Raw genomic sequence first — 15,248 nt, 5'->3', positions numbered from 1 at the left:
ACATGTCCAACAGGCCAGAGGGCCCTAGGCATCTGGGGATCTACAATCATGACGACCATTTTCTCTGTTAAGTCCGGGGGAGAGGACTGCCACTTTTGCCGTGTCTGGAGGCCTGGAAGGTAGTTTCGGATGAACCTGGACCAGAAGTTATCAGCTAGAACCTGTGAATGCCTCCAGGGCCTTCGACTCAACAATTCAGACTCTGTGTAGATGACCTGTGGTAAAGAGCCATCTGGCCGCCCCATGAGCAAACTGTTTGGTGTCACTGGGTCAATGTCCGCAACATCAGATGACACATAACCCAGAGGCTTTGAGTTCAGAATTGCTTCCATCTCAAGAAGTACGGTCAGCAGGACTTCTTCTGGAACTGATTGAGTTCCTACGGTGGTATAAAGGGCTGACTTTACAGATCGTACCTCTCTCTCTCACACTCCTCCAAAATGTGGGGCTGCTGGAGGATTGAACTGAAACTGGATCTTTTGCCATGAAAGCTGTTTCTGTAACTCGGGAGCCATTTCAGCAAAGGATTCTCTCAGTTCTCTTTCACCTCCTTTAAAATTTGTTCCTTGGTCTGACCACAGTTCGGCTGGTGTTCCCCTTCGTGCTATAAATCGCCTAAGGGCCATTAGGAAGGAATCAGAATTAATGCTATTGAGGAGGTCCAAGTGTACCGCTCTAGTGGTTAAACACTTGAAGATGATCCCCCAGCGTTTTTCTGTGTGTCTCCCAATCTTAATAAGCATGGGCCCAAAGCAGTCTACACCACATGAGTGAAAGGCAGGTTTGTGGAGACGGAGACGGGCAGAAGGCAAGTCTGCCATCTTGGGAATAGTTGGCTGTGCTCTCCAATGCTGACACTCAAAGCACGTATGCTGGTGCCGACGAATGGCTTCACGGCCACGAATAATCCAATAATGGCACCGGATTTCGGCAAACACACGCTCAGATCCTGGATGATGTAGCTTGCAATCATAATGCTTAATTAGTAGCTGTGTGACCGGATGATGAGCGTCCAAAACAATGGGGTGTAAGGTGGATTCATCAATGGACTCAGCTCTCCTCAAACGACCTCCCACTCGGATTAAACTACTAGATTTGTCCAGTTCAGGAGCCAAGGTAAGAAGGCGACTGTCAGAAGACACTGGTTTCCCTTTCTCTAAACGTTCATAGTCATTGGGGAATGATTCCTGTTGAACCCGCTTAAGAATAAGGATCTCTGCTCGACGATAATGATACACATCAGGAAAGGAAGCAGAGGTAGGGTTCACCTGAATTTCCTTGGCAGTGGCATCCAGGAGTTCTTGCCAAGTATGACAGTCCAAAGCATCAGGTATAATGGATTGGGGTGGTACTGCCGTGGTGCTGCAGAAGTCAGACTTCCATAGCTCGGTGGGGTCATCTGCCGGGTTGCTACCTGGCATAACTGGCCAGTTGGTTGGATCTTGGAGTAAGAAAGGAGGTCCTTGAGACCATCTATTCATCTCGGTAAGGACGTTCAGCGGTTTGCCTCTGGTGAGGTCGTCTGCGGGATTGCTAGCAGAATCCACATAGCGCCAGGAACAATTTTCTGTTAGTTCCTGGATTTCGGCGACTCGATTGCCAACAAAAACTTTGTAGTGGCAGGATTCAGAGCTCAGCCAGGTGAGAACAGTGGAAGAGTCTGTCCATAACACTGTGGTCTCTATTTGCAAGGTTAGTTCCTTCTGAAGCAATTTAGCTAACTGCGCGGCCACAAGAGCTCCACAAAGTTCTAATCGAGAAATTGAATGAGAACGTTTGGGGGCCACACGGGATCGAGCTACCATGAACGACAGGTACACTTGGCCTCTCTTGTCAGTGGTCCTCAAGTATGCCACAGCTCCATATGCCTGTTCTGAAGCATCTGAAAATATGTGGACTTCCTGGGAGGCACCATCCTTCTCCACTTCAGGAGGGACATAAGTCCTAGGTAGGGTGATGTTTGGCAGGTATTGAAGTTCATTCTCCCAGATGTGCCATGACCGCAGGAGCTCTGGTGGTAAGTTTGGGTCATCCCAACCCCGCTGTTTATTCCATAGCTGCCTGATTATGACCTTTGCTCGCGTGGTGTAGGGCAAAAGAAGTCCCAGAGGGTCGTATTGAGTAGCTAGGACCTGAGGGTGGGAGTCTCATACACTACAGGTCGGTACTTAAACGCCAGGGTATCTGTCTGCCAGTTCCAGCGTAGGCCTAAGGTTGACTCTGATAGGTCAGATTTGTCTTGAGCTAACCAAAGTTCCAAGCTCTCAGCTTGAGCTTCTGGGGGTAGGTGACTCAGAACCCTGGGGACATTGCTGGCCCACTGTCTTATCTCAAATCCAGCTTTGAAAAGCATCTCTCTCAGTCCGTCAACCAATTGCCTCGCTGCTTCAGGGGTGCCCAGACTCTGAAGGCAGTTGTCTACGTAAAAACATTTCTCTACTGAGAACCTAATGGACTCATCAGCCATGCTGTGCTCGATCACATGGCGCTGCAGAGCATAAGTGGCACAGCACGGACTGCATGTAGTGCCAAATGGTAATACCTTCCATTCGAAGACTTTAGGGGGCTCATCCACTTTCAGATCACGCCAGAGGAAATGCAGTAGGGGACAATCTTCAGGAAGGAGGCGGACCTGATGGAACATTGCCTTAATGTCACCACTTACTGCGACTGGATGCTCCTTAAATCTGATGAGCACTCCTAGCAATGATGCGCCAAGTATAGGGCCAGGTCAAGTCAAGTCAAGTCACCTTTATTTATATACAGATTGTGTCAAAGCACTTAACAGTATCAAATTGGAGGATAGAGTGTCAGTAATGTATAATAAGATTAAACACTCAATTAGCACCCAGGTAGCAGATACTGGTTGAGATTCTACCCATGATATTAGTGGGAACAGTTGAAAACAACACGAGATTTCCCATTATGACTGACGATGTGGTGAGGTATATACCAACATTCGTCAGAGTCTGTTGTCTCTTTATTTACTTCCTGTACAGCTCCTGTCTGCTTGAGCTTCTCCATCTCTGCTCTGTAGATCTCTGCTTTCACTGGATCCTTCAACAGACGTTTCTCAATACTGCGCAGGTCAGGCATGACTGACTCCTTAGGGGCATGCAACTGAGGCATATCCTTCTGCCGTAGTAAGGGTGTTGCCAGTCAAAGAATGCCGTTCACTTCTGTGCGGATGGTCTTGGCTTCAAGCAGCTTTAAAGCCTCCTGATCTTGTTTGGATCGAGTCACCTCTTTCTCATCCCTGTGGGGAACAGCTTCTATCTGCCAGAGTCTTTGGACGTTCTTAAAGAGCTCATCTTGTGTTGGAGGGACAGATGTCAGCAGGCATTGTTGGGAGGATGCAGGCCGCCCCATGAATGATGCAGGGCCCTGGAGGGTCCATCCCAGGCGTGTGCGGACAGCAGCAGGTCCACCTGGAGATCCTAATCTGACAGGTTCAATTGGGGTAATGAGATGTGGCTGATCTGATCCAATCAAAAGTAGAGGCTGAACATCTTTCACCTGCAGGATGGGAAGACCACGTAAGTGTTGATACTTCTTCTGCAGCTGATCCACAGGATAAGACTGCCGAGACAAATTGAGGCGATCTGCAGTGAAGGCATGTTCAATTTTGTACAGGGTTTGCGGTTTGTAGGTTGGGGATATTTGGAAGGAGATAGACGATCCATGAAGAACTTCAATGTCTTGTCGCACAGTGTGCAAGGGAAGATCTTCAGGTGTGCCCTGTATGCCAAGGGCTTTGGCAGCAGTGGGGAGCAAGATTGTTCTCTCAGAGCCATCATCCAGAAGCGCAAAGGTATCTAAAGTACAGTCTTCATAATGAACATGTACGGGTACTACCTTAAGCATGACACGGTTCCCAACAACGGGTTTGTCCAGGTAAAATCTGTCTGGAGAGGAATTGGTAAGGCAGGTCCTCTCAGCACTGACTGTATCATCTTGTGAGGATCTGACGTTGACCTTGTGAAGAGGACGAAGGTGTTTGCCTTGACACAGGTTGCAGGGCTTCTTCAGGTCACACTGAGCAGCATGATGAGTCCTGGCACAGCGCCAACAGCGATTATTGTCTCGAATCCAGTCTTTGGCCTGGTCAGTGGTAAGTTTAGCAAATTCTTTGCACTGACTTAAATAATGCTCCGTACTATCACAGAAGGGACAGAACCGTTTCACTTCAATCGGTTTTGTCTTTTGAGTGATACCCTTCTGAGGGGACTGGAAAGTTAAATTTTGAGCCTCTCCAACCCCATGAAGAACAGCTACGGTCCTTTTATTCTGTACAGGTCGAGAAGGCTGTCGGTCTTGAAATCCTCGTGAGGCAATCTCAACATCAAAGTCATAGCAGCACGCTTCGTAGCGGAGCCAGTTTGAGAGGTCAGGCAGGGTAGGTATGGTTCTAGGTTGCCGGAACATGTGACGGCGGAACTCAGCTCGCTGATCAGAAGGTAGTTTACTCAAAAGATGGGCAACATGTGACCCACAATTCAGCTCAATGTCACCTTCAGGTCCTAAAGTTTTTAACAACCCTACCAACGACTGTACTTGAAGAGCGAATTTCTGGAATACTATGGTATCCCCACGCTTCACATCAGGGGCTTCCAGGACACTGGCAATTTTCCTCAATGCTAGTTGGTGGGGCTGACCAAACTTCTCATGGAGGGCCACCATGGTGTCCATAAAGGGGGTAGGGGAATTCAGGAATGCATCTGCAATCAGCTTAGCTTCATCCAACTTTAAGTGGTCTACGAGTATCTGATATTTAAAAAGTTCAGTCCCATCTGGCGGAAGCAGATTCTCCAAAGCTATTCGAAGTCTGGCGAACTCGCTTGGATCTGGCCGGCTGAACTTGGGGATAGAAGGGGTAGGCCCTCTATAGACAGACTCTGACCTTGAGATGTGGGTTAAAAGTGGTATGTTTGACTCTACCTTAACTGCAGGTGCTGGACGACTTGACTGGCCTGGTATGGCCCCATGTCGGGAAGAGGGAACTGGGATTTGAGCCTGTGAGGGTTTCCAATATGAGGGCGGCGCAACGGAGGATAACAACTCTCTGAGGTCTTCAGGCGTTGGAGGTGGAGGTAGCACCTTTGGGCTTTGAGAATAATACTGAGAAGGCCGATATGCTTGTGAAAGGGGAGTCTGGGAAATCTTGGAATACTTTGGTACCTCTGGTTCGTAGGTAGCGGTGCTAGGTTCTGATAACTTTAAAGTCTCCATCTCTCTTCTCAGTTCTGGCTCGGGCTCAGGCCAAGGGGGAAGCTCTAGACCCTCTTCTACAGCAGCTGATATCTGAACTGTCTGATCTATGTGGCCGGGAGGATCAGATGGCAATTGGGGTACTGGTCGCACTGGAGGACTGTGATGGCTTTTACTTGGGCTGAGGTTTGCTCTAAGAGTTTGGGCAACTTTAACAAGTTCTTTGAACTCGGTACGAACTGCTTTCAACTCCATCAGGTCAGCACGGAAGGCTTGTTGTGACTGCAGCAGTTGTGCATTCTCTCTGCGAATAGCTTGGAGCTCATTATAGGGTTCAGGCTCAGGGTAACTGGGCCGCTGGGCTGACGTGAATGACTGAGGGAGGGTTTCCCGGTGATCTGTATAACTGAAGCTGGGTCTTAACTGAGGGACCGTGCGAGGAGCAGCATCATCATCGAGGTAGTCAGGATTGTCTCATGATGATTGGAGAGATATCATATGAGAAGGTACCTCCCAGGAAGGTGAGCTAGCATATTCAGTTTTAGGTCTGCCCCTTACATACTGTACTTCAAAATCTTGGAGTCGGGCTGGTGGACGTGTTTGGCGTTTTGGTCTGGTTGCCTCAATGATCTCCTCATCGGACTCCATGGTTTCAGGAATGAACACTAATCCGGCTCGAAGGACCAGTTGTTTGAAAGGGAAATAGACTGCTAGGCTCTGGCTCAAACTATAATGCAGTATACACTCCTGAAGTGTCGGTCAGGACACAAGGAATGAGGAGACGGGAACTTCTTTCCAAAGTGTATTAAATATTAGTCTAAAAATAACACAAGAATATAACATTAGAATACAAATAAAGGGGTAAACATTCATTGTCTCTAAATATGCAGGAGATGTGCAATTGAAGATTATATAACTATTGGTTTGGTCATATGAAATGACTTTGGTGGGGAAAGATATTACTAAATGCAAGTTGTCAGATAACATTATCGAAGGAACAATACTGCTGGATAATCTGTCTACAGCATGAAAGTTAACAGATAACAGAACGATCACCATGGAAACCACTCTGTATTTAGCATAAATTGCATCGCACATCTTATAGAGCGATCACACGCGAGTCGTTATATGTCCGTGCATGCCCATACAAAATGTACGAAGTTAAATAATACACTTCAAACATAGCTTAAAATGTATAAATCAAAGCAAACTTACTTTAGGGTCATGTACTAACACTTTGAACCACAAAACACCAACAAATCCAAATCACAGGCAGGAAGAAACTTCTACGTTTGCCCCAGCTGATCACGCAGTAATATAATGACGCAGCAGGCAGCAAACTATAACAATAATGCTTCCTACTGGATGCATCAGGAACTGCACTCTTTAAACTATCAAAATAGAAGTGTTTCAACAAAGGTCTATCTTTCTCCAGGAGCCTTTTATACACAAATACTTACTCACATAAACATATATGATCATGCTGCAAATGTAACAGCAATGCAAACAAAGTCAGCCCAAATACTGACTCACTGCATAAACGTATTACATTCACTTTCCATAGTGTGTGAATTAAAATTTGCTTCAAGCAAATTTGAAATTTGAAGATGTTGCTGGTGTTGCTTTGATGTTGAGCATTACACAGTTGTTGTTTCCTTCTACAGCTTGACAGTGCACTGAAGGACATTGATAAGGTGATTGGACAGCTAATGAATGGCTTGAAACAGATGAAACTGCACCGTTGTGTCAATATCATCTTGGTTGGAGACCATGGTACCACATTTAGTCCTGGTTTGGGGTTTCTAGGGATGATACTATTTTATTTTAAATTCTAAATATTTGATATATATTTTCTTCTTCAGGCATGGAGGAAGCTCATTGTGACCGCACAGAGTTCCTGAGCTCTTACATGTCCAACACTGAGGACATCATCCTAATTCCTGGGTCTCTGGGAAGAATCCGAGCCCGAAATCCAAACAACTCTAAATGTTAGTAATTAAAAAGCAGAATGAGAGTTCTAGCCTGCCCTGTCCTAGTTGCATCAGAAATCACAAGATTTTGTTAACAGGAAATACAGTATCTCTATGCGTTTGTATGTAAATATATTCTTAGTGTTCAAACCAGCAGCAGTAATCAACAAACCAGCAGCCATATCACCCTGCAGCCCAAGACTGGTTGCCTACTGAAGCTAAGCAGGGTTGAGCCTGGTTAGTACCTGGATGGGAGACCTCTGGGGAAAACCAGGTGCTGCTGGAGGAGGTGTTTGTGAGACCAGCAGGGGGTGCTCACCCTGTGGTCTATGTGGGTCCTAACGCCCCAGTATAGTGATGGGGACACTATTCTGTCAAAAAGCACCGTCTTTCGGATGAGATGTTAAACTGAGGTCCTGACTCTCTGTGGTCATTAAAAATCCCAGGATGTCCTTAGAAAAAGAGTAGCGGTGTAACTGTGTCCTGGCCAAATTCGCCATTGGCCTCTCTCCGTCATCACGGCCTCCTAAACATCCCCATATTCTGATTGGATCCATCACTTTGTCTCCTCTCCACCAGTAAGCTGGTGTGCTGGTTCAATATGGCTGCCATCGCGTCATCCACGTGGATGCTGCACACTGGTGGTGGTTGAGGAGATTCCCCCCCTTCTATGTAAAGCACTTTGAGTGCCCAGAAAAGTGCTATATAAATGTAAGGAATTATTATTATTATTATTATTAAACAACCTGGGTTCATCCACATCAAAATAATCTGACAAATTGATTTTTAATTATTATTATTATTTATTTATTTTTTTTGTTATATTTCAATTTTTTTTTTTTTTTTTTTAAACCAAAATTGACCATTTTTTAAAATTATTTATTTATTTCTCACAACTTAGCACACATTAGCCCTTAGAAAAAAAAAAAAGGTTAATTTTTCATCAAAATGCAATACTTCCTGTGCCTAAAGAACTTTTCCCTTTTTGGCTGATGTCACCTAGGCTGTGTCACGTGTCAAATGTCACGTTACAAGAGAAAAATGAGAGCATGTCACTTAGTGCGGACATTAGAATAGAGTACAGTGCACTATTTCTAGGAATTAATTTGTTTTAAAAGTATCAGGAATAAAAACAATTGAGTTTATCTCTCTTTTTTCTCTCTAGATGATGCAAAAGCAATTGTAGCAAACCTTACGGTGAGTGACTTTCTATAAAATACTTTATAATAGTGTACTTTTGTAAATTTACATCATACTTTACTAAGCCTTTTTATAAGAAAACACTTTCTGTTTGTCAAAATTAAGTGAGACTCCATACTTAATGTGATGACATGCACCTGTGGTTACTCTGCTACCACACCTCTGTGAACTTGAGTAGAACTGACGTGACGTCATACATCTACTCAAAAGTTGGATAGAACTCTTTGCAAAAAATAGTTCTTAAAAAAAAAACTTAGTTCTGAGGAACGTCTAGCATTATTTGTGACTTTAGTCTCAAATAGTCTCTCAATATATTTTGGGACCACTGTATATTGATTATTTAAATAGTATCAATTAAAATGTACTCTGGTAATTTCAGTACAGAACACACTGTTCTTCTTCACCAAACATGAAACTTGGTTCTTCTACAGTGTAAAAAGCCAGACCAGCACTTCAAACCGTACTTGAAGCAGCATCTTCCCAAACGTTTGCATTATGCCAACAACCACAGAATTGAGGAGGTTCACTTGATGGTTGAGAGGAAATGGCACATAGCACGGTAAATTACATACCACATAATTACTTTCAGTATTCATGTATAAAATAGTTAAAATGTCATGGTTAATATGTCCATTAATTTTCTTTGATTAATAGATACTTAAACCTAACTATGTAAAAATTATTTTTAAAGAGTGCTTTTGATTTATTTTCTAATAAAAACTTTTAAACATCCTTAAAACAAGATACATTTGCTAAAATGCAAAATACATAAGATAAAAACACACACACACACACACACACACACATATATATATATATATATATATGTGTGTGTGTGTGTGTTTTTATCTTATGTATTTTTGCATTTTAGCAAATGTATCTTGTGTATGTATATATGTATATATATATATATATATATATATATATATATATATATATATATATATATATATATGTATATATATATATATATATATATATATATATATATATATATATATACAGTGGGTACGGAAAGTATTCAGACCCCCTTAAATTTTTCACTCTTTGTTATATTGCAGCCATTTGCTAAAATCATTTAAGTACATTTTTTTTTTCCTCATTAATGTACACACAGCACCCCATATTGACAGAAAAAATTGTTGACATTTTTGCAGATTTATTAAAAAAGAAAAACTGAAATATCACATGGTCCTAAGTATTCAGACCCTTTGCTCAGTATTTAGTAAAAGCACCCTTTTGATCTAATACAGCCATGAGTCTTTTTGGGAAAGATGCAACAAGTTTTTCACACCTGGATTTGGGGATCCTTTGCCATTCCTCCTTGCAGATCCTCTCCAGTTCTGTCAGGTTGGATGGTAAACGTTGGTGGACAGCCATTTTTAGGTCTCTCCAGAGATGCTCAATTGGGTTTAAGTCAGGGCTCTGGCTGGGCCATTCAAGAACAGTCACGGAGTTGTTGTGAAGCCACTCCTTCGTTATTTTAGCTGTGTGCTTAGGGTCATTGTCAAGTCAAGTCAAGTCACCTTTATTTATATAGCACTTTTAACAATACAGATTGTGTCAAAGCACAAATTGGAGGATAGAGTGTCAGTAATGTATAATGATAAGATTAAACACTCAATTTTCAGTAAAAGGCATTTCATTATTGAATTCAGAGATGTCATTGTCTGGCTCAGTTTAGTTTAAATAGTATCTGTGCAATCAAATTGACGATAATCGCTAGAAATTAAGTGTCCCCAACTGAGCAAGCCAGAGGCGACAGCGGCAAGGAACCAAAACTCCCTCTGTGATAGAATGGAGAAAAAAACCTTGGGAGAAACCAGGCTCAGTCGGGGGGCCAGTTCTCCTCTGGCCAGATAAAACCCGCAGTTCAAAAGTTTATATTTCTATTTTAATTTTGTTGCAATTTCTAACAATAGTAATATTATGTAGTTAGGTATTTTATTATATTTTTAGTTTTATTGTATTTTAATCGAGGTCTTCACTGGGGATATGTCTCTGGGTCTCATCTGGGTGTCCTGGTCTCCTCTGACGATCAGGGCTGTAGACATAGCGTAGATGCCATTCTACTTACGATGTAACGAGTACATCGTGTGTTATGGGGAGTGTTCCCGGTTCCGGTTGATCTAATTAATGCAGCCTAACAATCCTTTAACGGATTTGAATAATAGAAGCGTATTAGTGTGTTATGTGTAAGCCAGGCTAAAGAGATGGGTCTTTAATCTAGATTTAAACTGACAGAGTGTGTCTGCCTCCCGAACAGTGTTAGGTAGATTGTTCCAGAGTTTGGGTGCTAAATATGAACAGGATCTGCCGCCCGCAGTCGATTTTGATATTCTAGGTATTATCAAACGGCCAGAGTTTTGAGAACACAGTGGACGTGGAGGACGATAATGTGATAAGAGCTCGCTCAAGTACTGAGGAGCTAAACCATTCAGGGCTTTATAAGTAATTAACAAGATTTTAAAATCTATCCGATGTTTGATAGGGAGCCAGTGCAGTGTTGACATTGTCTTGTTGGAAGGTAAACCTTTGGCCCAGTTTGAGGTCCTGAGCACTCTGGAGAAGGTTTTCGTCCAGGATATCCCTGTACTTGGCCGCATTAATCTTTCCCTCGATTGCAACCAGTCGTCCTGTCCCTGCAACTGAAAAACATGAGCAGTGCCTAGTTTTCTCCACACATACCGCTTGGAATTAAGGCCAAAAAGTTCTATCTTGGTCTCATCAGACCAGAGAATCTTATTCAGGTGTTTTTTAGCAAACTCCATGTGGGCTTTCATGTGTCTTGCACTGAGGAGAGGCTTCCGTCGGGCCACTCTGCCATAAAGCCCCAACTGGTGGAGGGCTGCAGTGATGGTTGACTTTCTACAACTTTCTCCCATCTCCTGACTGCATCTCTGGAGCTCAGCCACAGTAATCTTTGGGTTCTTCTTTACCTCTCTCACCAAGGCTCTTCTCCCCCGATAGCTCAGTTTGGCTGGACGGCCAGCTCTAGGAAGGGTTCTGGTCGTCCCAAACATCTTCCATTTAAGGATTATGGAGGCCACTGTGCTCTTAGGAACCTTAAGTGCAGCAGAAATTTTTTTGTAACCTTGGCCAGATCTGTGCCTTGCCACAATTCTGTCTCTGAGCTCTTCAGGCAGTTCCTTTGACCTCATGATTCTCATTTGCTCTGACATGCACTGTGAGCTGTAAGGTCTTATATAGACAGGTGTGTGGCTTTCCTAATCAAGTCCAATCAGTATAATCAAACACAGCTGGACTCAAATGAAGGTGTAGAACCATCTCAAGGATGATCAGAAGAAATGGACAGCACCTGAGTTAAATATATGAGTGTCACAGCAAAGGGTCTGAATACTTAGGGCCATGTGATATTTCAGTTTTTCTTTTTTAATAAATCTGCAAAAGTGTCAACAATTCTATTTTTCTGTCAATATGGGGTGCTGTGTGTACATTAATGAGGGGAAAAAATGAACTTAAATGATTTTAGCAAATGGCTGCAATATAACAAAGAGTGAAAAATTTAAGGGGTCTAAATACTTTCCGTACCCACTGTGTGTATATATATATATATATATATATATATATATATATATATATATATATATATATATATATATATATATATATGTGTGTGTGTGTGTTTTTTTATCTTATGTATTTTTGCATTTTAGCAAATGTATCTTGTTTTAAGGATGTCTATATATATATATATAACTTTGCTAACTGTATCTAATCTTGATTTTTTTATGTTTCAGCGAAACATGGTTACATGATAATATTAATATCCAGGATATACGTGTTTTAGAAAAGATAAGAGTTACAGGTAGAGGTGGTGCGGTGTATTAAAATACATTAAGGATTCATTTAAATCTACAGAGATTCCATTACCTGAAAACGTTTTAATACAATCTTTGTGTATAAATGTTTCTCTTTCTCCATGTATGGAATTTAATATTGTAGTATTGTATAACACCCTTTCAGGATGTGCGATTACATTTTATGATAATATAGAATAATTATTTAAGTGTTTTAAACGTAACTGTGAAGTACTTGTTTTCGGAGATTTTAAAATAAATTGGTTAGACAAGCATTGCAGAAAAAATACTTGGAATCTGAAAAAAGGATCTGACTTCAAAATATAATTATCAGCAGATGATTAGTGAACCCACTCGTATTAGTCGGAAATCTCAAACACTAATAGATCTGGTATCAAAACAAAACAATTTATAAAACAAAATAATTTAGTTCCTCCTCGGGAACTCGAGCTGTGTCACAACGCTTTGGGAACGCCTCTGCGTGACCGGCTCTGAATCTGCTGTGTAATCTGTCCAATGGAAGGGTGGCGTCAGGGACCAGGAAGCATAAAAGCACGTGCAGCAAAGCCGGCGTCAGCCTTCTGTCATTCAGAACCGCGCTCTCTGTGTGTCTGTTACTATTCTGTTGTCTGCTCAAAGCACTTTCACAGAAATACATAAACTGCACTCGATAAGACACTACACTGATGTGCATTCATCTTTCCAGTGTCAGGTCTGTGAGTGGCACTAAGAATGAGGGCAAGTCACGCTTGCTCAAGCCGTGTGTGTCTCCCTGCAATTGCTTCATCATGGCTGGAGACACACACGAGCGTTGCGTGGCTTGCCTGGGAGCGGAGCACACGGCAGCTGCGAAGAGTGAGGGGGCTGATTGCCCTCACTGTGAGCGCTTGCCGCTGTGTACACTCCGCTCCCGAAAATCCTTGTTTGTGGACGGGATTTTCACGAGTGAGCCCTGCGGTTCGGGTCCCGCTGCTGCCAAGGCAGAGCGGCGTCTGCACTCGTGGGGCTCACAGCTCGATCTGGACAAGGAAATGGAGACGGGCGAGTCCCTATCTCCGTCCACTGCCTCCAGATCGAGCGCCAGCTCCGGGAAAGATCGCAGAGAAAAGAAGGTGGCTTCCTCCCGCGGAGCGGGCTCGACGCTCGACCAGTCTTCCTCCGAGGAGGGAGAGATGGAGAGCATCGATGAGCCGCCCCAATCCCTGCAGTATGAGGAGCTGCTGGAGGTGTTGACTTGTGCTGTTTATAAGCTTAAGATCGATTGGCCAGCCGAGGAGCAGACCGAGCCATGCAAGAGCAGACTCAACGAATGTTTCTTGTGCGCTCGGCCGCCACTTCCACATTGGAGCCTGCCGTTTTCCCAGATCTGCATACTGAGGTGTGTAGACCGTGGGGAAGACCGTACTCAGCCCTCCTCTTCATTCCCACGTCTGACTATTATGGGAATGTCGCGGGTTTGAATGAGCGCGGGGGGCGATGCCAAAGGTAGAACAGATGCTCGCGAGCTACCTGTCTCCTGGCGTGGCATCGTCCTTGAAGGCTCCGGCCCTGCCCACAAAGCCTTTGCGTACAACATCATGGGGGTACTCGGCAGTGGGTCAAGCTGGTGCGTGTCTGCACACAATGTCTGTGTTACAGGCGTACCAAGCTGATCTGCTGAAAGAACTCGATGAGCGCGAGCAGGTGAGCTCCGATGATATCACGGAGCTCAGGAGGACCACTGATTTGTCTCTCCGTGCCACTAAGGAGACCGCCTGTGCCATTGGGCGCTCAATGGCTGCGATGGTGGCAGCGGAAAGACATCTGTGGCTGACCCTGTCAGATATGAAAGACAAGGACAGGGTCTGCCTACTGGATGCCCCGCTCTCGTCTTCTGGCCTGTTCGGCGACGCTGTCAACTCGGTTGTCGACGGGTTTCAGGAGGCGAGGAACCAAGGGGCGTCGTTCCAGTGGTTCCTCCCTCACCGCTCTCGAGCTCAGGGGGCTACTGGGTGGGAGCAGCCCTCGATGAGTACCGGCTCCTCATAAAGGGAGGCTCAAAAAGAGAGCGCTGCCTCTCGTGGCCCCCCGGGGCGGGGCCAGAAGCAGCGCTACTCGTCTGGGGCTTCGAAGTCGGAGCTGGATCTGAGGTCCGTACTTACGGCTAGGAGGTCCCAGAAGAAAAGGTCCTGACACAGGGGGGTGCAGGACTTCGAAGGGCAGGCCCCTCTGGGGAAGAGAGAAATTACATGGTGCCCATCTCTCCCCAATGCCCTCGATGCTGCGCTCAGTCTGACGCAAGGGGACGTCACCCCTGAGGGGTCTATAAAACGGATAGTTCGGGGCCCACTTGGCGGTGCGCCGTCACAGGGGTCCGAGCTGCTGCCTCTAACACCAGAGGCCCTTAGTAAATTATTTAGCAGCGTCGAAACTACTGCCAAATGTGTCTCAATGGGTCCTGCAGACTGTAGAAAAGGGGTATCGAATTCAGTTCGCTTTTACACCACCGCGCTTCAGCGGCGTGACTCCCACACTGGTGGGCAGGCTCTGGTTATGGAACAAGAAGTGAAAACCCTATTAAGGAAGGAGGCCATCGAGGTGGTCCCTCCTCACAAGAGGGAATCCGGGTTTTACAGCCGTTATTTCATAGTTCCCAAGAAGGATGGGGAGTTGCGTCCGATCATAGATCTGCGTCAACTGAACCGCTCAGCCAGTCAGCTGAAGTTCAAGATGCTCACGCTGAGGCAAGTCAAGTCACAAATCAGGTTCGAAGACTGGTTTGTCACGATAGATCTAAAAGACGCATACTTCCACGTATCCATCCTACCATGTCACAGGAAGTTCCTAAGGTTCGCTTTTGGGGGCAAAGCATACCAATATCGGGTTCTTCCCTTCGGTCTAGCACTCTCACCCTGCACGTTTACAAAAGTAGTGGATGCAGCACTAGCTCCGTTGCGGCTTCAGGGCATCCGCATACTAAATTCTATCGACGACTGGCTGATACTAGCTCAGTCGGAGATGGTAGCGGCGAGACATCAAGATGTTGTCCTCGCTCACATGAAACAGTTGG

At 44.6% G+C, this 15,248-nt stretch overlaps 1 protein-coding gene across 4 annotated transcripts in view; it reads left to right on the top strand.

The window, feature by feature from the left end:
- The window catches only part of enpp2 (ectonucleotide pyrophosphatase/phosphodiesterase 2), a 63,150-nt gene that overhangs the window by 23,575 nt on the left and 24,327 nt on the right, over positions 1–15,248 (top strand). For all 4 annotated transcript variants that reach the window (XR_009266221.1, XM_058745677.1, XM_058745676.1 and 1 more), the window contains exons 12-15: positions 6,873–6,981; positions 7,071–7,196; positions 8,344–8,375; positions 8,810–8,937. Coding sequence is in view for 3 of the 4 variants with exons in the window: in XM_058745677.1 (XP_058601660.1) it covers positions 6,873–6,981; positions 7,071–7,196; positions 8,344–8,375; positions 8,810–8,937 (395 nt within the window). In the remaining variant the exon portion in view is untranslated. The remainder of the gene's footprint in view (positions 1–6,872; positions 6,982–7,070; positions 7,197–8,343; positions 8,376–8,809; positions 8,938–15,248) is intronic.

This window comes from Onychostoma macrolepis, chromosome 16 (genome assembly GCF_012432095.1).
Source record: "Onychostoma macrolepis isolate SWU-2019 chromosome 16, ASM1243209v1, whole genome shotgun sequence".
In the NCBI taxonomy this organism is placed as follows: Eukaryota; Metazoa; Chordata; class Actinopteri; order Cypriniformes; family Cyprinidae; genus Onychostoma; species Onychostoma macrolepis.
Note: the sequence above shows the minus strand (reverse complement) of the source record. Positions and strands in the feature narration are given on the sequence as shown.